The 22367-nt window shown below is 37.0% G+C and overlaps 1 protein-coding gene across 1 annotated transcript in view; it reads right to left on the bottom strand.

Annotated features, from left to right (window-relative positions):
- BTAF1 (B-TFIID TATA-box binding protein associated factor 1) overlaps nt 1-22367 on the bottom strand; it is an 87858-nt gene that overhangs the window by 9574 nt on the left and 55917 nt on the right. Inside the window, exons 20-32 of the mRNA XM_070780473.1 lie at nt 16973-17399; nt 15524-15714; nt 13518-13671; nt 12991-13100; nt 11435-11636; nt 10171-10319; nt 6306-6458; nt 5968-6089; nt 5710-5877; nt 3911-3988; nt 3647-3776; nt 2366-2507; nt 2089-2219 (exon numbers count right to left, since the gene is read on the bottom strand). Of these exons, the coding sequence (XP_070636574.1) occupies nt 2089-2219; nt 2366-2507; nt 3647-3776; nt 3911-3988; nt 5710-5877; nt 5968-6089; nt 6306-6458; nt 10171-10319; nt 11435-11636; nt 12991-13100; nt 13518-13671; nt 15524-15714; nt 16973-17399 (2157 nt within the window). The remainder of the gene's footprint in view (nt 1-2088; nt 2220-2365; nt 2508-3646; nt 3777-3910; nt 3989-5709; nt 5878-5967; nt 6090-6305; nt 6459-10170; nt 10320-11434; nt 11637-12990; nt 13101-13517; nt 13672-15523; nt 15715-16972; nt 17400-22367) is intronic.

Below are 22367 nucleotides of genomic sequence, written 5' to 3'. Positions count from 1 at the left end.
CCGCAGAACCCACACCAAGTTTAAAGTACTTCCTTATGAGTCAGGGTTCCTGCCTTGTATATGTTAAAACAATGAGAAAGGGAAGAAATCTACAGTGCTGAAGAATAGAAGTCAGAGAATAAAAACCTGTAGGTGCAAACAAACCCAGATGTCACTTCCCTCTGCAGCTCCCTTCCTCCAAACTACTTAAATGTGTTTTATGCTGATGTTATAATACCACTATAATATCTCAGGTTTTTTCATATGGCACCTTTTCTTTATCATACTTAAAGTCATCTCATTACCTCTAAAATTTTTCTTTCAAGAAATATTAATCCAATTTTTACAAACAAGGGATGGAGGCCAAGAAATGATGTAGTTGATATCATGGAGCTCTTGGCATTTAAATTAGTGTTTTGTCCACAAAACTGAAGTTGGAGAGATAAATACTAAAAGGTTAACTGTCTATATACTGGAGGGGAAAGAAGCTATTTTGCAGATACGTCTGTGTATCTTTTATTCATTTGAACCATACTAAATCATAGAAAGTGAAGTGAAGTCGCTCAGTCGTGTCCGACTCTTTGTGACCCCATGGACCGTAGCCTACTACGCTCCTCCGTCCATGGGATTTTCCAGGCTAGAGTACTGGAGTGGGTTGCCATTTCCTTCTCCAGAAGGAAAGTGAAGAGGAACTAAAAAGCCTCTTGATGAAAGTGAAAGAGGAGAGTGAAAAAGTTGGCTTAAAGCTCAACATTCAGAAAACTAAGATCATGGCATCTGGTCCCATCACTTCATGGCAAATAGATGGGGAAACAGTGGCTGACTTTTTTTGGTGGGGGCTCCAAAATCACTGCAGATGGTGACTGCAGCCATGAAATTAAAAGACGCTTACTCCTTGGAAGGAAAGTTATGACCAACCTAGATAGCATATTAAAAAGCAGAGATATTAGTTAACAAAGGTCCATCTAGTCAAGGCTATGGTTTTTCCAGTGGTCATGTATGGAGGTGAGAGTTGGACTGTGAAGAAAGCTGAGCGCCAAATAATTGATGCTTTTGAACTGTGGTGTTGGAGAAGACTCTTGAGAGTCCCTTGGACTGCAAGGAGATCCAACCAGTCCATTCTAAAGATCAGTCCTGGGTGTTCACTGGAAGGACTGATGCTAAAGCTGAAACTCCAATACTTTGGCCTCCTCATGTGAAGAGTTGACTCATTGGAAAAGACGCTGATGCTGGGAGGGATTGGGGGCAGGAGGAGAAGGGGACAACAGAGGATGATGGCTGGATGGCATCATTGACTTGATGGACGTGAGTCTGAGTGAACTCCGGGAGATGGTGATGGACAGGGAAGCCTGGCGTGCTGCGATTCATGGGGTCGCAAAGAGTTGGACGCGACTGAGCGACTGAACTGAACTGAAATCATCTGATACTGAAACAGACTGATGCTTACTAACCTAGAACACAATGTAAACATTCAAAGAGAAGATTCTGTTTATAGGCCATATTTTACTAAGACAAGAGATAGCTTCCCCTTACAAAAATACCACACACACACAAATACTACACAAGGAAAGGCATACCATAAATGCCTTTGACAATGGTCTCTATGTACAAAGTTAGAACTGGGCAGATGCCAATACTTCTCTTGAAAATTTACTGGCAATACTTTAGAAGAGATGAGGTCCCACTTCCCAACTCAGCCCTGATGTATACACCTATAACGCTGCTGTAAGGAAAAGACATCACAGGCAGACTTCTGGCCCTAAAACACTGGCTTGCTTCTTTATCACTTGCTTACTTCTTACTGTATCATTTTAACGTTCCAACTTTTTCAATTAACTTGAGACGTATAACAAAGCAATTATGACAGTAGACTTTGTATTAATGCTGTGTTGAAAATGCACAAACCCAAATGTGTACTTGTATACCCAAACAGATTCATTTAGGTTTTACATCTGTTTGAAACAGAATATTCCTGAAGTCTAAGGAAGTAGAAGCTAGATTAGAGCAATAAAACCAAAGGCTACATCCCTTTACTCACAACTTTTGTGACTTATTCAAAGCATTCTAGTAATAAACAGCATCAACAACCACAATTGCCAGATTCCTAACCTGGAGAGGACTGAGAGTGCAATAATAGTCTTGAATAATTTTGGGTGGCAGATCCTGTAAAACATCTTCTTTCATTCTTCTCAAAAGAAATGGCAGGACCTGGCGGTGCAGTGCATCCATTGCAAGAACACCTGTTAGTAGTTATTAACAGAATTAGTTTTATTCTATTTATTATTCTTATTAATTTCTCTAATAATAAAATTAAATGACTTCCCCCAAATTAGATATAAATTAGATTCACTTGCATAGAATATACAATGGTATCTCCTTTTCCTACCTGCTTCTTGTTCTCGACTGGAGCTTCGAGCATCCCTACTTGCTAATATAGGTTTACCATACCGAGCAGCAAACTGGCGTTCAGTCCCCAAAAATCCTGGCATGAGGAAATCAAATAATGACCACAGCTCCAAAACGTTGTTCTGAATATAAGAAAGGAACACCAGTTATCTTGTGTGCTAGGATTATTTCCTTAAACTTAAAAATGGAACAATAATGAAAGCCCACTGTAATGACATAGATGAGAGAGATTATCACTATATTTCTGGATATGAGTCTATATTTTACTGTGTAAAATTTGGAGAAAATACTCTATCCTATTTACAGGAACTTTCAAGTCTTTTCCACCACAATAAGCCTTGGTCCACAGTATTTAAATCTTTTTGGTCGGTTCTATCAAGTAGTAAATAGAGCAGAAAGATGAATACGTTTCTGGTTTTTTTGAGACTAAGCTTAACAGCAAGATTTAAGAAATCTGGCCATCACCATCATTTATTCAAAGCAGGAAAACCTAGAAGAGTTTGGTTATAGGTCATGTCTACCCAGTATTTATGGGTCATGAGAAAAGGTAAAGGTTTTTTCCTATTCTACTTGGGAGTTTCACAAAACAAAAACCAAAAAAAAATAACACCCCCCACACTTTTCCATTTTGGATGCTTTCCCAGTATGTGTGGATCCTAAGGTACCGTCCTATCTGTTTACCCCTTCCAGAAGCCCTTCTCACCCTGCTTAAGCTCTGGCTCACCATGGTGGGTTGCCTTCCTGCAGTGAAACCCTTCTAACTGCACTTGGGCTTTGCCTCCTGACTCATGGGCTGCTGCTACTAAGTCGCTTCAGTCGTGTCCGACTCTGTGCAACCCCATAGATGGCAGCCCACCAGGCTCTGCCGTCCCTGGGATTCTCCAGGCAAGAACACTGGAGTGGGCTGCCATTTCCTTCTCCAATGCATGAAAGTGAAAAGTGAAAGTGAAGTCGCTCAGTCGTGTCTGACTCTTTGCGACCCCATGGACTGCAGCCTTCCAGGCTCCTCCGTCCATGGGATTTTCCAGGCAAGAGTACTGGAGTGGGGTGCCATCGCCTTCTCCGGACTCATGGGCTACTACAGCCTAAAATCACATTTTAAATATGAGATTTAAAACCGGGTTTGCTCAGATACTGCTACATACCAAATGAACCATTATAAAAGCAAGATAATTACTGGAAATTATTCCAAAAACTAAAAAAAAAAACCTCTTCTTTAATTCACTGTCAAATGCCAAGTAAAGAAAAGGTAAATAATTACCTGGATTGGTGTTCCAGAAAGAATAATCCTGTAATTAGCAGTCAGTTGTTTTACTGCTTTTGACAATTTTGTTTTTCCGTTTTTGATGACATGGCCTTCATCAAGAATACAGTAGTTAAACTTAATATTTCTAAGGAAAAATAAACAAAAAATGTTAGCATCTTTTACTACATGTCAGGAACAATATGAAGAGTCTTTGAGGCAGAAAGATACAATTCTCTCTGAATTTGACACTGTTTTCCTTTAAAAAACTTTAACTCTTACCTAAAGAAATCTATGTCATTTCTCACAACATCATAGGAAGCCACTACGAGATTGTGCCTTTTGACCTGGTGCTGTAACCTGCATTTAAAAATCAGCAAGGTTAGAAAATGGGAACCTGCAGAGTTTGTAATACGCTTGCAAAGTGGAAAGCACAGATGCCATTGTAGAAAGTGATTTCAATCTGCCTACCAAACCCAATATTCCTTTCTGCTTACTCTACATCCATGACCCTGCTACCTGAAGGCCATTCTCCTTACAACTTGGTCGTGTGGCCCTAACTCAGCTGACTGAAAAGAGGTGAGTACCCGACTCACAATGTGAAGGTCATTTTATTTGCCAAAACCTCTTCCTTGGAGGCACTATTCCTTCAGCATTCCATGTTGTGCCGGGGGCCGAGCACGAGCCATCAGTCACATGTCCCCATAATCACCAAAGAGGTGAAGCATTTTAATCAGATCAAGCCATTCACAATATTTTATTCCCCAATCATGGAGGCTGGCTTGGGGACATGACGCAATCAAGGCCGGCCAGTCTCAGAGACTATCTCTGTTCATTACAGTTGCCAAGCTAGGAGAATGTAGGCCTAAGACTGCCCATGACCTTTTATCTATACCAATAGTAGACAAAAGTCCAGTAGAGACCAACAGAACAAGCTATGCATGGGGAAGAACAGTAATTTAGATGTACCTGAAGCAAGAATTCACCCCAAGATGCTCAGTTTAATTAATGAATTTCCTGTTTGCTTAAGCTAGTCTCAGTTGAATTTCTACCACTTATAAATGGATGAATTCCTTTACAGTAAATTCTTTAAGAGTACAAGCTCTTGAGCTGCCTGTGTTCAAATCTTCATTTAATTACAGCTAGTGAGCTTCTATTTAATTAGCTGAGTGATCTTCTTCCCAGGCCCCATGTCTTAAAACTCCTTATCTGCAAGTTGGGAACAATAATAGTACCCATACCTCATAAGGTAATTAAGAGAATACATGGTATTACATAAATGTAAATAAAACTGCTTAGAATATCTAATGCCTGACCAGTAAGTGCTCAGTATATGTTAGCTATTAATTCACAGAAGGGCAGCAAATCTACGGACTAATCAGTAATCTGTGACTATCCAAGCTTTAAAAGACAAACTGGAAGTAATGATACACCACTCTTCAACACCTGTATTTAGGAACAGAGATGTATTAATAGAACTATAGTGTTCTATGGGATCAGGGCAGCTAGAGCAAGCCACTGTGCACCAAAAGCACTTTTGGGGAGAGGGAAGAAGGAAGAGGTAGCTCTTAGGGAAAGTGCATAAAAAATGAAGAAATAACAGAAGCTCCTAGGAGATGCTATTATCACAAGACTTTAGGAAAGGCACCAAGAACGGTTTTGGTTCTTGATAGTTTCCTAGCTCCAAAACCTTAGAGCCTAACTGATTGTTGACAGTGGTTAATGTCCTTACACTGTGTATTTATTTTATGATTTATTTGGCTATGCCATGTTTTAGCTGTGGTTTTTAATTACAGCACATGGGATCTAGTTCACCAACCAGAGACTGAACCCAGGCCCCCTGCACTGGGAGCACAGAGTTTTAGCTACTGGACCATCAGGGAAGTCCCGAAACTCCTTAAATTTTGATGAGTCTCACTGATTCTATTTTTAATACGTTCATTTACCTTTCTTAAATAAGTTAAAGTAAGTTTCTATGTCTGATGGCCAAAAAAACTAACTAGAATTCATTTTTAATAAATTTTATTCTTCCAAATTACTTAAAGCAAAGATTAAACATTTTCTGGTTGTACAGTTCTTACCTTATTCTTTCAGTAGGAGGTCCAGTGTAATGCAGTGGATTGAGATATTCTCTGGAGCAAAATTTACCTACTTCATCCACCCAATGACCTGTTAATGTTGGTGGACAAACCACCAAGGAAGGAAGTGGCATACATTCTGCCAATTTTGATCTTGCATATTCCTGGGCCCTTTACAACAGCAAAACACAATGAATTAACCAGCTTGTTTATACTGCTCAGCGTCTGAAAGCCTTGTGTTAACATAACATTTAAAATCACCTGTGACAGTGATCTCCTGCTAGAATACAGATGGACTGTAAAGTCTTCCCTAAACCCATGTCATCACACAGAATTCCATGAAGCTTATACTTATTAAGAAATGCTAACCAGTTCACACCATCCTGAAACGTTGGGAGAAAGAGAAAAATGGTAAATGTGAACAGATCATAAAAATATTTTTCTGTAAAGAACATGTTTACAAAGACCAAAGGCAGGGAGAAATAAATGGATACAAGCCACCAAACACAAGAATTTTAACTATTAAATCAATCTTTAAATTCTTCAAGGTATATTTAAAAGGAATAATCAGAATTTGTAAGATAAGTATAAAACTTTACCTGTTGATATTTTCTGAGTTCAGCATTGATTGGTACTGGAATCTTGTAATTTTCTAACTTTTTCCCATCTAACAATTGCTCCAAAAAATGTCTTTCCTTGGCTTTCAATTGGATTAATTCTTCTGACATATTTGGAGGGTCCGGAATGCCTGCCTAAAATTATTTTTTAAGTGTATTAAAATGATTTGCTACACGCACACACACACGCACACACATATATATGCAAAGAAAAACCAATTCAAAAATAGTATCATTTTAGTGACTGGAAGACAAATATTTAAGACTTCGGTATTAAAAGCACTATATGATGAGATTATTAAATAAGCACATCTAAGCTATTTTAAGAACACAGCTACAACTTATTTTTCCCATACCATGTGTTACTTGATAATGGCAAAATTGTATTGTTTAAGTGGAATGCTGTTACTATAGAGCCTCTTTAGTGTTGATGGTTGCCCAGGGTATTGGTTCTAAAAATGTGGTCTGCAGACCGCTCAGGATTTCTAAGACCTTTTCACAGGGTTACTGACTGCAGCTATTTCATAACAAAGGATAAGACATTGTTTGCTTTTTCCACTGTGTTGACTTTTGCTCTGATGCACAAAAGTAATGGTGGGCAAGACTGCTTTTGCCTCAGAAAGAATCAAGGCGGTGACACCAAGTATGTGAGCAGTCACCATTACTTGCTGCCACGCACCAGCCTTTTTTTAACACAAGCTGGTTTCACTTAAGAATGTCACTGAAGCAGTAAAAATAATTTTATTAAACCTCAACCTTTGAATGGCACATCTTTTTTTAACATTCTGTGCAACAAAATATGAAGTATTCCATAAAGCATTTCTGCTGTATACCATGCATACTGAAATACAAAATATTTAGGAAAAGCACTTGTAAGATTTCTTAAAATTGTGAGTTGACCTAGCTGTTTTTTACAGAACGAGTTTACTTGAATGGACTGACAAACTATGGTTATTCTGACTTGAGTATCTGGCAGAGTATTTTCTTTAAAAAATTTGGTCACTTCAAGGAAAATGAGTGGCACAACTTGTTGTCAGTGATAAAATGCAAGCTGTCAAAAGCAACTTAGCACTGCAGGTGCTTCCCAATATTTAAAAATTTTCTGTTGGTGATACTAATGAGTCTTTTTTGTTACTATATGCTGATATGAATCAACCTTTAAAAGACTTACATAACTCAGTGAGCCAGTGTTCTCCAGATGACCAAAGCGTGTATCTGTAAAAGGTCTATTCAAAAGTCTAATGGATTTATTCTTTAAATGAATTAATAAATCTTTTTCCACTTTTCACTTTTAATTTCTACTACAGAAAATATAAACAAAAATTCTTTGGGGTCTTTAATATTTAAGAGTGTAAAGAGGTACAGAGACCAAAAAGTTTGAGAACTACTGCCCTATGATTAAGAAATTAGTTCCCCAACCAGGGATCGAACCTGTCCCCTCTGCAGTGAAAGCTCGCACCACCAGGGAATTCCCTCAAAAGGGTTTAGAATTAACAACTTAATCAAGATAGAAACTAACATTTTAACACATTCAATATCCTAATGATAACTATCAAAACAAGGCCTTTCTGCACAGTGCTTTACATGGAAGTAACAAATCTTCAGACATTTATCCTCATGGACCTTTTAATAAATAACAACCAGATATAAGGCTGTACTTCCCGGGCGGCACTATAGGTAAAGAACCTGCCTGCCAGTGCAGGAGAAATGAGAGATGCCAAGTTTGATCCCGGGTTGGGAAGATCCCCTGGAATAAGAAATGGCAACCCACTCCAGTATTCTTGCCTGGAGAATCCCATGGACAGGGAAGCCTGGCGGGCTACAGTCCATAGGACCACAAAGAGTTGGACATGACTAAAGTGACTCAGCATAAGGCCATACAATGAGGTACATTTCCTAACAATGATTAGGATTCATAAATATTGTACAGTGCCAGGAACTCTTCCATTGATATCTTCCTCCCTCCAATTCCTATAAAAGCAGCAAGAGTTACTAACAGTGCAAGGAATAAAAGCTTCTATCCAACCCACTGCTTGATAGTCCCAGAATCCTTGAAAGAAAAGTACATGATTCTTCTTATGAAAATATAACAGTGAATCAAGATAAAGTGGAATAGCAATTAACCTGCATGACATTCTTGTTTCTACTGCTGTGTCTTCAAATTCACAGCATCTAATCTGTCATTAATCCTATCCAATGTGTTTTTACTTGTAATTGTATCTTTCAACTCAAGAAGTTCAATGTGGGTTGTTCTTATTTCTTCCATTTCACTCTTTATTACACTCATGCTTTCCCTCTACCTTCTTGAACATATGGAGCATATTTTAATGACCTTGTATACTAATTCTATTATCTGGGTCATTTCAGGGTCTGCTTCTATTGACTGACTTTTCTCCTGGGTAACTTCTTTTTTCTTCCTCTGGCCACACCACATGGCTAGTGGGATCTCAGTTTCCCACCTAGGGATTGAACCCTGGTCATGGCACTGAAAGCCTAGAATCCTAACCACTAGGCCACTAGGGAATTCCTTCTGGTTAATTTTTTGATGTGTGCTAAATATCCTAAGTTTTATGCTGTTAGGTGCTGAACTCTTGGGGGTTAAATATTTTAGTTTTTTTAATTTTTTCTGGGATGTAGTTAAATATCTGAAACCAATCCAATCCTTTAAGGCTTGCTTTTTTTAGGCTTTGCTAATGTGGGTTCAAATCTTCTTGCAAGGGTTAATTTGGCCCCATTACTCAGGCAGTGTACTTCTGAAGACTGTACTCAGTACCCTATGGTAAGTCCTTTGACTCAGCTTTTTTTTTTTTTTAAACCAGATATAGTCAAACTCTTCCCCCTGCCGAGAGACTGTTCCAAAGTATTATGCTCATACTTTTCTAGTAGAAATATAAAATGGTACAGTTTTCTGGGAAAACAATTTGATAGTTTCTTAAGAAGTTAAACATCATATGACCCAGTAATTCCATTCCTAAATGTGTGCTCAAAAGAAAGAAAAGCAGGGACTTCCCTGGTGGTCCACTGGTTAAGAATCTGCACTTCCACTGAAGGGGGCACGGGTTTGATCCCTGGTCAGGGAACTAAGATCCCATGTGCCTCACAGAGAAATCAAAAAGAGAAGGGGGAAAAAAAAAGCTTACACCCAAATACTTTATAAGTGCATGCTCACAGCAGCATTACTCATAATAGCCAAATGTCCATCAACCGATGAATGGATAAACAAAATGTGGTATTCTAGTGTATTATCTGGCCTAAAAAGGAACTACTGGGCACATACTACAGAATGGGCGAAATGCATATATACTTATTTCTTGAATTACAAAAATCCCATAAAAATATATTAAGTGGCTAAGTGACAGGGTCCTGGCTTTTCTCTTGCTTCAAGCCACTTCTATTTGCTCCATTGGCCACATATATTATTTCTGTCCCATAAGTATACTCCAAAATTGTTCAACTTCAGCCTTGCATTCTGCTTTCTCCATAATCCAACAAGCATATCGTTTGCTTTTTACACTTTCAGTTACCATCTCTCAAATTTACCTTTCATGTAAACTCCAGAACAGTATCTTAGATATTACTGGGATACTCAGGAACACAAATTTCTAGAACAGCATCTAGAAATCTAGCATCACCTAAAGAATTATTCTTTTATGAACCATAGTTTTATTTAAAACAGTGTTAAAGAAAATTACCTATTAAAACATAAAAGTCTTAACACTTATAATGTAAACATATTCAACATCTTTTAAAAAACTTGTTCTTTAAAATGTGTTCTTTAAAAGGTGTTACAATTATCATGAAGTTATTGAAAACATTAAGTTCATAAACCAAGTTATCATCAACTTACCTCAAGTGGCATGAGTCTAATTAGTGTTGCAAAGCACTGTGTAGCCATGAATCTTACGCTGTCCGTCTGATCACTCATCCTTCCCAACACAGGCACAACTAAGAGTACAATGTATGGAACGATTCCAACATCCAGTTGTTCCATGACACCTGAGGAAGTTACTAAGGAAATTTCTAACTGGTTCCAGGGTAGCTGTTTTCATAAACAAACCGATATACCAAGACTGGGACTTCTAAGACAGTTCCTCATTGCTTCCCTGTATTATGAGGGACTGACTATCCCTCAAGGTCTGATTCAATTATAACAGCATTTATACAGGGTTACTCTTTTGTAAAAACTATGTAACTTTCTCAAGATTAAGAAGATGATTTTTTTCATCTGAGGAATGCTGGAGGAAATCTTTACTAAGATTTTTTTCCATAGAGGAATTCCTACAAGTTTCTAGAACTCACATATCAAAATAAATTGATTTACATTGCAAGCAAGGGAGCACAACTAAGTGTCAAAAATTAATTCCAATTTCCCCACCAGGATCCTAACAACCCTGAGCTGGAGACAGCAGGTCCAAAGAGTTCAATCCCATAATCTTTAGCATTTCTTTAGCTAGAGTTTTTACTGGTTTGCTCTCTATCCATCTTTCTTGCTCTTAGACCAAAATATCTTTTAGGTATTTTGAGTTAAACAATGTTCATGGATGTCATACCCTTGGTAAAAAGCTTGTCTGTATATTTCTAGTTAATTAATCATTTTGCCAGACAATCAATGAACAAAGCAAACATAGTAAATTTATAAGCATCTGATTAATACTGGGTTGGCCAAAAAAAGTAGTATAGCATCATATAGAAAAAGCCAAATGCACTTTTTTAGCAAACCTCATATTTAAAAACATACTGACTATAAATTTTTTGCTTATAAAAAGATCTCAAAATTAACAGTAATTCTTCAATTTTTTGTGTGAATATTATAATAAAATGTAAATACAGGTATAATGTAATGCAATAAAAATAACACTTCAAAATAAAATGTAAAAAAGTAGTTTTCTTTTTTGGAACAAGGCAGGTTGTGTGCACATTTGTTTTTGGTGCTGGGTTTTTTTTGGCTTGTTCTCCTCCCACCCCCCAATCCTGACACGGCTTGCTCAGCAGTGAAAGTGTGGAGTCCTAACCACTGGACTGCCCTGTATATATCTGAATAAATTTTATTTTAGTCACTCTTAAATAAAGCAAATATAATTTGAGTAGTTTGTCAAAGTGAAAAAGGATACAGGCAAGAGCTTCAATTGCACCCTCCTGTTTGATATTGTCATCAATTGCTCCCAGCCATGGAAGAACCTTCTCCAAAAATATATTCATTGTTTCCATGGTAGCTATTTTGCTCATGACGCCCACACAACGAGCAGCCATGTGCCTCACTGCAGTGCTGGGGTACTGAAGGCACATGTAAAGATGAGGCAAATGCAGTACCAACTAAAAACAAAAAGACAAGTCAGAAGACTCAATAGGGAATCTCATGTTTAAACTATAATGGCCCTTACTCAGAGGTTCTCAATATTCCAAGCAATGCTAAATCTAAGAATTATCTCCAGTTACCTTAAAACATTGTCAGAACATACTCAATAAAAATTTAATCTAAATCTACATTATTATAATGCTTTTAAAAAGAAGAGATGGATGCAGAACTTCTCCCCTATTGAATATTCTCTTAAGCATCAGGGAACACTCAATACTTTCCAAAATTCGCAGGGAACACATCAAAGGCACTTGCACGATTCTCCTACTGAGGCTGGGAAAATGACACTGCACATCATCAGCCCCCTCCAAATCTAGCTTAGGTTTAAGTACATACTTTGTATTCCCTGGGTTGGGTGATCCTGATTTTGCTCTAGGCACCATACTCTGGTAGTTATTTTCCACTTTAACTTCCTGGCTTTCCATATGCAATATAATCACAAGAGCACGACATATCCCATTATTAAATGTCTGATGCACAGAAGCCAGGATTAATGTTGATGAGAGTCAGGTACTTGCTCAACAAACTAGCCTTACAGTTCAACTGAATGCATCCTGTTTGATCACGGAGGGTGAGCACTTACAGATGAATTCTGTCCTTCTTTACTAAATTCCCAAAATTTAACAAGTAAAAGAATATGCTTTGTTACTATATAAACAGAAGAATTTCCCTCTACTCTCTCCTATATGAATAGAGAATTGACGCTAGCACCCTTTATGATGTTATAAATTGCAAAGCTTCCTATTACAGTTACATGGAAAGAATAATATCAATACTTTATTCAGTGGAAAAACCAGATAATTAATTCTCTGGTCTATGTTCCTCCTCCCTCTATTCTAATTTTTTGGTGACAGAGATTTTAATAGTTAAAAAATAAACCCATGTTCTATCTTTGCCACTGACTAGTTTCATCTCAGAGAGGTAAGTTCCTCCTACCATTACATTTATCTAGGGAAGAGATTTTATCACCTGGATTCTTCTGTTCCTGAACTATATTATTAAGATGGTACAGATGAACAGGGATGCAGCTTTCTTTTGTGTTTGCAGCTGGCTTCAGGTCATCAGAGCCCTGTTCCTACTGCCCTGTATTCTAAGCTCTCAGAGTGGGTTTTCTTTCATGCACCCAGCTCTGCCTCAAAGCCTGGAACAGTTAAGTTGTCAGGAAAAGAAGGAATCTAGTTATAGCATCTAAAAGAAAATGAAATCATAAGGGATGACATCGTAGTTGCACTTTTCATTCAAGCCTTAAGTCTTTCTAATAAGACTACTCAATTTATTAGGAAAAAAACTACACTTGCATTAGTTAGTTACCAGGGGATGAAGCTCAGAATCCATCGACACTGCTGCTGTTTCAAAAACTTGCAGAGAATTCACCAGTTCTTGGGCAGGGCCATCTCCCTTTTCCAAGAGGGACTTTCCATCTATTAAGATACATTGATTTAAGTGCGTATTACCTTACAAATAGTTTTTCAAAATCCAGAGCTTACAAAAAGTCTTAGCACCCCCCAGCTACTGTGGGAGAATCTCTTTTGCTTTATAATGTAAAATGAAATACAACACCCTTAATTTAACTGCTGAGGTGCTACTCCTAAAGAACTAAAGAAGCTTAATATAATGATCCATTTCAAATCTCTTTCTAAATACATAACAGGAAAAGTAAAAAGCAAGAAAAGTATACAAAATGACATGAAAATCAATGTTTTTACCAACCTTCTATTTAAAAACTTACCAGCTGGCCTGGGATAAACAGGCACAGGCACTGTTATTTTATAAAGACATATGTAATAGATGTACACTGAAATCTGTTTAAATCTCAACTCGGAAAAATATGTACACACCAAAATTATGTATGTCGATTGTATTCCTCAGTGGGCCAACCATCGCATCCCAGAGATGTGGCAACTTCACTGCCATTTCACCACCAAAATGCTTCACTATAGTTGTCAAGGCAAACTCAGCTCCTCTCCGTTGTACCAAGTAAGGCTTCTGGGCCTAAAAATTAAATGTTAGGTGAAAACAAGATTTCAGAAAAAAGTATAATGCTTTCAAAATGTTATTAAGAGAATTTAAAAATCGGTGTTAAGAATTCAGTGTTACCAATTACTGGACATGTTATAACTATAAAACACATCTCAATAAATTTACATAGGCATAAAATCCTGAGCTAGATTTTTACATCCAAAATAAAATACTTTTCGGGGGCTGGAGAAAAGAAATAGAAGAATACGTGCTGTTTCTAGAGATAGTCCTAAGTGACATGTTTTTTTCTTCTTCTATCTGAAAGAAACTTACCATGACCTGCCCTTATTTATATTTGCTTAAGGGATAGCATGGCTTCCCTGATAGCTCAGTTGGTGAAGAATCTGCCTGCAATGCAGGAGACGCTGGTTTGATTCCTGGGTCAGGAAGATTCCGTGGAGAAGGGATATGCTGCCCACTCCAGTATTCTTGGGCTTCCCCTGTGACTCAGCTGGTATAGAATCTCCCTGCAATGCGGGAGACCTGGATTTGATCCCTGGGTTGGGAAGATCCCCTGAAGAAGGGAAAGACTACGCACTTCAGTATTCTGGCCTGGAGAATTCCATGTATTGTATAGTCCATGAGGAGGTTGCAAAGAGTCGAACATGACTGAGTGAATTTCACTTTCAAGGGATAGAATATAAGCATCTGTTTAATAAGATTAATATAACCTCATACTTAGCAGTAATTTCATTAATAATTAAATACAAAAAAAGTCCCCCCAGAAAGATACAATTGTATTTTTAAGTGAAGGAACTATGCAAATCATCAAAGTATACATTTTTTATTAAAATTAACATGAGAATAATATAGTTAGTGAAAAAGTCTTCATTCACAGACTATTTTAAAAGGAATATAGACAATAAGATTTTGGTTTAAAAAAACAAAATAGGCCTATACTTTACAGAAATATATTAAGCACATGTCTTTTAGCACTGATAGTGTATTGCTCAACTCAGGAAAGTTCCTATGTCTTGCAACCAGTAGAGCTACCTAGAGAATTCCATTGTTAAAAATGTGACTGTAAGATTTTTTCAAAACCAGTTAAAAAACATTTTTCTTTTTTTTCAGCCACACAGCAGTGTGAGATCTCAGTTCCCTGACCAAGGATCAAACCTGCACTGGAAGCATGCAGTCTTAACCACGGGACCGCCAGGAAGTGCCACCAGGGAAGTCCCACCAAGCTTTTTTTAAATTGTCTTTAAAAACTATACTGTAGAACAAGTAGATCAATGAAATAGAATAGAAAGCCCAAGGAGATCCTCACATATAGGAAAGCAGGATATATAACAGAGGAGCATTCATCACCAACTAGGGACGAAAACATTCAGTGGTGGGATAAATGGTTGTTCCTATGGGCAAATAAATTTAGATCCCTACCTCACATCACACAATTAATAAAATTCAAGTTGACTAAAAGGTAACAAGTTATTTGACATTATAAACGTATCCTCTGAATATCAACAGTAATTCCCTAACACTGATAAGACTGAGAAAAGTTAGCTTTCACTATTACTTAACATCTCCATAGTCACTGTTACAGGAGTGAATTAGTTCATATTTATGAATGACTTATACACCCACTATGGAGAGGGTTTCTTGCTAGGAAGATAATCAGGAAACTAAATTGGTAAAAATAAGAAGCTTGAGAAATTTGAAGTTTGTAGTTTTTCTGAACTCTGTTGCTGGAGTACTCCAAAAAGTTATCAGCCCCAGTTCATTCACTTAAAAATATAATTCTAGAAGCTGATATGACAATTTAGCTCTCAATCTGTAAGAAATTTTGTTTTAAAATCAGAGTATTCAAAGAAGAAAAACTATTTACCTCATCAAGTTCAACAAGGAGGTTTCCACTACCTCCTGCAGGAAGATCTGCTATTTGAGCTTTGACGGCTTTGGGGGTAGGACCTCGCCTACTTGTGATAGCAAAAGCAGCTTTCTGATGCCGATAGAGTGTAATTATACCCCGGTGCTTGGTGACAGTATGATGCATTCCATCTTTTTCAGAGTTGGATCCTATTAAGGAAAAAAGTCAAATAATCCTTAAACCATAATACATGTGACCAAATGTTTCCTGCTCCAAAAGATACAACACATTTTAAAATTGTCTTTTAAGCCTCAATTTTTACAGGCCAATGATATTTTCTCTAGACAATGAAATGATCACAAAAATCAGTAATTTGCAACATTAAGTTAAACATTTTGATATCTGCATAGGACCATATTTAATACAACCAAGGTTGCAGAATCCTCTTGACAACCAGAAATATCTAATGCAAGGCTGACTGTACCTCCTTCTGTTAAAAGTACATTAATTCTTTAAAAATGAGTTCATTTCCAGGCATAAAAAAACACATTAAAAAATACTGCAAGTAACTTCTCTTTAAAAAAAAAAGTCTATGCTGCTGCTAAGTCACTTGAGTCTTGTCCAACTCTGTGCGACCCCATAGACGGCAGCCCACCAGGCTCCCCCGTCCCTGGGATTCTCCAGGCAAAAATACTGGAGTGGACTGCCACTTCCTTCTCCAATGCATGAAAGTGAAAAGTGAAAGTGAAGTCGTTCAAGTCATTTCTGACTCTTAGCCACCCCATGGACTGCAGCCTACCAGGCTCCTCTGTCCATAGGATTTTCTAGGCAAGAGTACTGGAGTGGGGTGCCAATGCCTTCTCCGAGTAACCATGAATTCAGAAATACCAACCAATGCAAAATATTGTTGCCTCAACTAGCCCTCAGGGAGGGGGATGGGAGGAAATTAGGACTAAGGCACGTGACAAAAATTTTGGTCCTTGAGACTAGACTACAAAGAGCAGTTACTACTTTACATATAAATTTTCTGGAGGAAAACAGAAAAGCTGTTTAAACACTATTTGATAACAGAGTCCACTTATCTCATAAGACATGTACTACATTAGAGAAAACAATTTTATAAAAAGAACTTTCAATCACCATTGGATGCAGTTAGTTTTCAAGCCCTGTTAACAGTAAACCCTATAATGATGATCTTGAAAGAGAAGTTAAGGGTTAATACCTGTCTTATAGGATTTAGTCATCTTAAATGTGAGAACTTAAAGTCCTCAAAGATATCAGGTCTTTTATAAAAAACTTATGAGTTAAGAGGGCTGTGATTTTATTAGCAATAAGTGCAAATTCTCTCAAAATGGTAAAAATCTCCAACATAAACTGGATTTTGCTTAAATTATACCTGTAGATAACTGTAAACAAACTTAAATGGTTAATTCTTTCTGTACCCCAAATACAGGTTTAGATATATACCTTTAGAATTTTCCTGGCCACTTTGTGTTGGTACTGGACATGTGACAGAAGGAGTTAGATACGGGTCCACACAAAGTGAGCTACAGAGATTTTTAATAATTTTTGAATTGGGACAGGGAGTCCTTGTTGTGCACTGCTGAAGTAGTTTGGCCATCCATTGAGCTGCGTAGTTCTGCACTAGCGTATTCTCTTCTTTTTTAATTGTCTCCATTAATGGTTTTATAATAGGATTTAACTTCTCCGGCAGTTGCTGCAAGCTCACAACTGCACATGCAGCAAAAGTATGCACTCTCAACTGTAACACTTGCCACTCCTGGTTGGTCTCTGTAACTGTCATTTGGACCTGCTGTCGTTTACTATCTAACTGCTGTAATACTTGAGGATTTAAATTGAAGGATGATGTGACTTCATTAAAAACAGTAGTGACCTATTAAAGAGAGAAATCAAGAATCATTAATGACATCAACCCCAAGTAGCCTCTAAATTCTTAAAGGGAAGACAGCAGCTTTCTGTTTCAATTGTAAATTCTACAATAACTAGTACATTTTAGTATTCAGTAAACTAAATGTCTGAAACCTTCCAAGTAAACTTTATTTTAATCTGACTTAACATTGTATTATACTTTTTTAAGAAAGACACAATCTCTTCAGAGACTTCTTATATTTAGTAAGTTTGAGTGAAAAATCAACACATAATACCCACATAGTACTTTGGTGAAATAATGCTGTGAGCAAATATAAATCAATTCTTTGAGAATGGTATAACAGTTAATTCTTTAATTACCAAGAACTGCTTGAAGCTATGACTGTGGCATCAGACTACTTTACAAGCTCCATTAAAAGACTGTTCATTGTATCTTTTTAAAACAACTTAATGAGATGTAACTCACATAGAGTACACTCAAAGTGTACAGTTCAATGGTTTTTACTATATTCAGAATTGTACAATCATCACAATTTTAGAACATCTTCATCATCTCCAAAATGAAACTCAATACCTATTAGTAGTAACACCTCATTTCCTCCATCCTATGTAACCACTTATCTACATTCTATCTTCACAGATTTGCCTATTCTGGACATTTTCATATAAACTAATGTATAATCTGTTATGACCAGATTCTTTCATTTAGCATCTTAAAAGGTTCACTGATGTTTTAGCATGTATAATTACTTCATTCCTTTTTTTGGCTAAATAATATTATACTACATGGATATACCATATTGCATTCTTCCATTCATTAGCTGATGAATGGTTGGGTTGGTTCCACCTTAGTTAATATTACAAATAATGTTGCTAAGAACATTTATGTAAAAAATTTTGTGTGCACTTGTTTTTTAAATTACCATTTAAAGATAGTATGATGGCTTGCTGCTGCTGCTGCTAAGTCGCTTCAGTCGTGTCTTACTCTGTGCGACCCCATAGACAGCAGCCCACCAGGCTCTGCCGTCCCTGGGATTCTCCAGGCAAGAACACTGGAGTGGGTTGCCATTTCCTTCTCCAGTGCATGAAAGTGAAAAGTGAAAGGGAAGTCGCTCAGTCGTATCCGACTCTTAGCGACCCCAGGACTACAGTCTACCAGGCTCCTCCATCCATGGGATTTTCCAGGCAAGAGTACTGGAGTGGGGTGCCACTGCCTTCTCCGAGTATGATGGCTTACATAACAAAAATAGTCTTCTTGTTTGATAAATAACTGGAATCATAAAAAGGCTCTATAAATAGACCCAATCTGATCAACGTTGGTCAGAAAAGTCTGTAACATTAAAGAACCTATCTTTTTAAAAATGGATAACCCAATTTTTCAGACTTAGAAATGATCAACTTTCTTATGGGCAAGACTGATAATGCCAGACTTTTATTATGAGAAGCACAACAGACACACAGATAAGATCTTCTTTTATCACTAAAACTATGAAAAACTTTAAGATCTTTTATCACTATAAAATATGAAAGACTTTAAATTGAGCTTTATCTGCTTGATCGTGTCTGTTCTCTACAAAGAAACATGATCATTATACCACTTCTAGCTTATATTCTCCACTTAGCTTTGTCTGTTTTATGTGTTCAAGCTCTGCATAAGATTATTTGAAACAGGGTTTCACTACTAAAAGTTTAAAACACTGTCCTAAATACACTATGCTTCTGTCAATTTTCAATGATTATAGGCAGCTTAGGTAAAGCTTTCCAATTTCCATTTATTCATTCAGTCAACGAATATTTAATGAGTAATACTAAAACATGAGTAAAACCAATGTCTTTATACACTCAAAAAAATGTGGAGACTAATGTGGGAGACACACAGGTAAACAAAGAATACAGCATGAAACTAAGGTAAGTGCAAGTTGCTGTGGGAGCCCAAGGGCAGCTTACCTCTTCTCAGATGACAAAAGCAATGAAAGCTTGTTAGAGGCAGTAACACTTATGCTAGGTTTTTAAACAATAGTTAAGTCTGGAGTTATGAGGACATCTTGGAAAAAAGAGCTGAGGTAGTGAGTGGAAGTCGAGGCACTGTTCAAGGAACTGATAGCAGTCATCACGGCTTAGGCACAGGGCTTATATGAAAGAACGTCAAGAAATGAACTCGGGATGAGCATACAGGGTTGAGGGTAGGGAATTTCTGGCAAAGGGAAGAGGAGTTCAAACATGGAAGAGAGAATAAGTGAAGCAAAGAAAGTGAACATGGGTGGTGTACTTTTGCAAGAGCAAAACTAACTAGGCTTAAGTGGAGGAAGTTTGAGAAATAATGAGAAAAGAGATGGGGAGTTTAGAGGTGGTGTTGAAAGAAAGGAAAAAACCAAAATCAAGGAAAAAGAAAATAATGTTTTTAAGTAGGGGAGAGATGTGTTCAGAATGGCACTAAGAACTTCACTCGTCTGGCACAGCAGGCAGGGTGAAATGAACCAGAGACTGCCTGGAGCCTGAGAGATGAGTCAGGACCTAGTCATAAAATACTAAGGCCTTTGACTGGGTTGCAGTGATGGAAACAGAGAAAGAACAAACACATGAAACTTTCTGAAAGGAAATGTTAACAAGATTTGAGACTGTGGATAAAAAGGGCTATTTTCTGTTAAAAAATAAATTCCAGTTTTGGTGGTGTTAAGTTTGAAATGACAGTGAGATATCCAAACAGAAATGCCTAACTGAAGAACATAAAAGATCAAGAGAAGACAGTACAGCCCATGGATAAGAACTAAATTATGCGAACAGTGAGAGACAAAGCCTGTATCTGGCAGGTAAGAGAAAAACAGGAATGCAAAGAAAGATACAAAGAACAACTCTTAGCCAGGGCCAAGATTAATCTTTTAAAACTGTTCTTCCCTCAAATATGCTCTTCTGGAGACTCTGATATCCTAGGTTAAAACCACTGGACTAAGGAAGTTGATGAAACAGAACAGTAGTTCCACTAGGGACTAAGAGATCTGAATAAGAAAAGCTTTAAAAGGCCATGTAATAGCTGTAAAAAAAATCTTGTCAGAAACACTAAAAAGGGACCCCAGACCTTAAAGAAAATTTGAGATTTTATTCTAAGAAAGCAAAACATGGGGAAGGGGAGGCAAAAAGGAGAAATTATATAAAAACAATAAAGAAGACTGGAGCAATTTTAGCTTTTTCTCACAGGTGAAAGAAACCAAAAACAATTTCAACTATATTGTGTGTGTGTTTTTTTTTTTTAAATAAGAAAGGGGGATAAGAAATGAAATATGCTCCTTCACAGGATTAACTCAAGTAAAGTAGCTGAACTTCTGATTCTATAACTCAGGAAGAACTCTTTCACACTACCTAACCTCAAAGACTTACTAAATACAAAGATACAGCAATGCAAACACTGCTGCTGGCATACAGAGAGACAAACAGAATGAACAAATAGAGCCCAGATACAGAACCACACATCCATTTCAAATAATTTTTGACAAAGGAAACAAAACAATACAATGGAAAAAGGAAAATCTTTTCAATAAATGACAATGAAAAAATTAGGTATCTATATGAAACAATGCAGTCTCTATTTAGCACTATACATAAACGTAAATATGGATGATTAAACATTAAAACTACAATGCTTTAGAAGAAAATGTGTGTGAATACCTTCGTCACTTGGAAACAAGAAAAGGTACCTTAGATCACAGAACACAATAACCATAAAAGAAAACAACTGATAAATGAGACTTCATCAAACTTAAAAATACCTGCTCAAAGACAAAGCAAGCCTCATATTGGGAGAAAATGTTCTGAAAGCATCTATATGATAAGGATTGGTATCCAAAATATATAAAAAAAACTCCCAACTCAATAATAAAAAGAGAACCTAATTAAAAATAGACAAGAGCTGAAAACACATTTTGGAAAGGAAGATCAACAAATGGTGAATAAGACACAAAAAAGTTTTACACTTATTAGTCATCAAGGAAATGCCAAGTTAAAACCACAATGCCACTGTCACACAACCACCAGAAAGGCAAAAATTACAAGGAGTGACCACCACCAACTGTTGGTGATGATGTGGAGCAACCAAAACTCTCATATATTGCTGATTAGAAGGTAAAATGATACAGCCACTTTTGGGAAACTGCAATTGTTTATAAAACTAAATAAACATCTCAGCCTATGACCCAGCAATGCCACTATGTATTTATCCAAGAGAGATGAAAACATGTCTTAAAAACTTATACAAAAATGTTTACAGCAGCTCTGTTCACAACAGCTGAAAACTTGGAGCAGCCCAAGTGTTCATCAGGAGAAGGGCTTACACTTACTGTGGCATGTTTATACAATGCAAGAAAACTCAGCAATACAAAAGAATGAACTACTGATACATGTAACATCACAGATGATTTTAAAAAATATCATGCTGAAAAAGATCCTTACATTGAACAGCACAGAGTGTATGGTTCCATTTATATGAAATTCAAGAACAGGCAAAAGTAATCTATGATGCATGAGAAACCAGAACTAGGGTTCTCTGAGGGCAGGAGATTGACTGGGAAGTGGGTATGGCACTGGCTGTATCTTGACAGAGGTTTGGGTTTCAAAGGTATACATTTCTGTTAAAATTCATCATATATTCCATTGAAGATTTGTACAATTCATAGAATATAAGTTTTACCTCAAAGAAAGAGCAAATAACCGTAAAAACTAAATTTTAGTTAAATGACACAAGAAAGAGCAAAAAAAGGGAAAACCCTGAATTTTAGTTGAGGTGTACTGATAGCTCTCTGCGACTTATTTAGAAATACATCAAAAATATGGATTAATGGTTGCATATTGCAATTAATACATATATGATAAAGCAAATTTAGTAAGGTGTTAACTGTAATCTAGTTGGTAGGTGTATGAATATTAATTGTATAATTCTCTTATGTTTGAATGTTTTCACTGTAAGTTAGGAAGGGGGAGG

Source organism: Bos indicus, chromosome 26 (assembly GCF_029378745.1).
Source record: "Bos indicus isolate NIAB-ARS_2022 breed Sahiwal x Tharparkar chromosome 26, NIAB-ARS_B.indTharparkar_mat_pri_1.0, whole genome shotgun sequence".
Classification (NCBI taxonomy): domain Eukaryota; kingdom Metazoa; phylum Chordata; class Mammalia; order Artiodactyla; family Bovidae; genus Bos; species Bos indicus.
The sequence above is the reverse complement of the archived record's forward strand: the minus strand, read 5'-3'. Positions and strand labels throughout refer to the sequence as shown.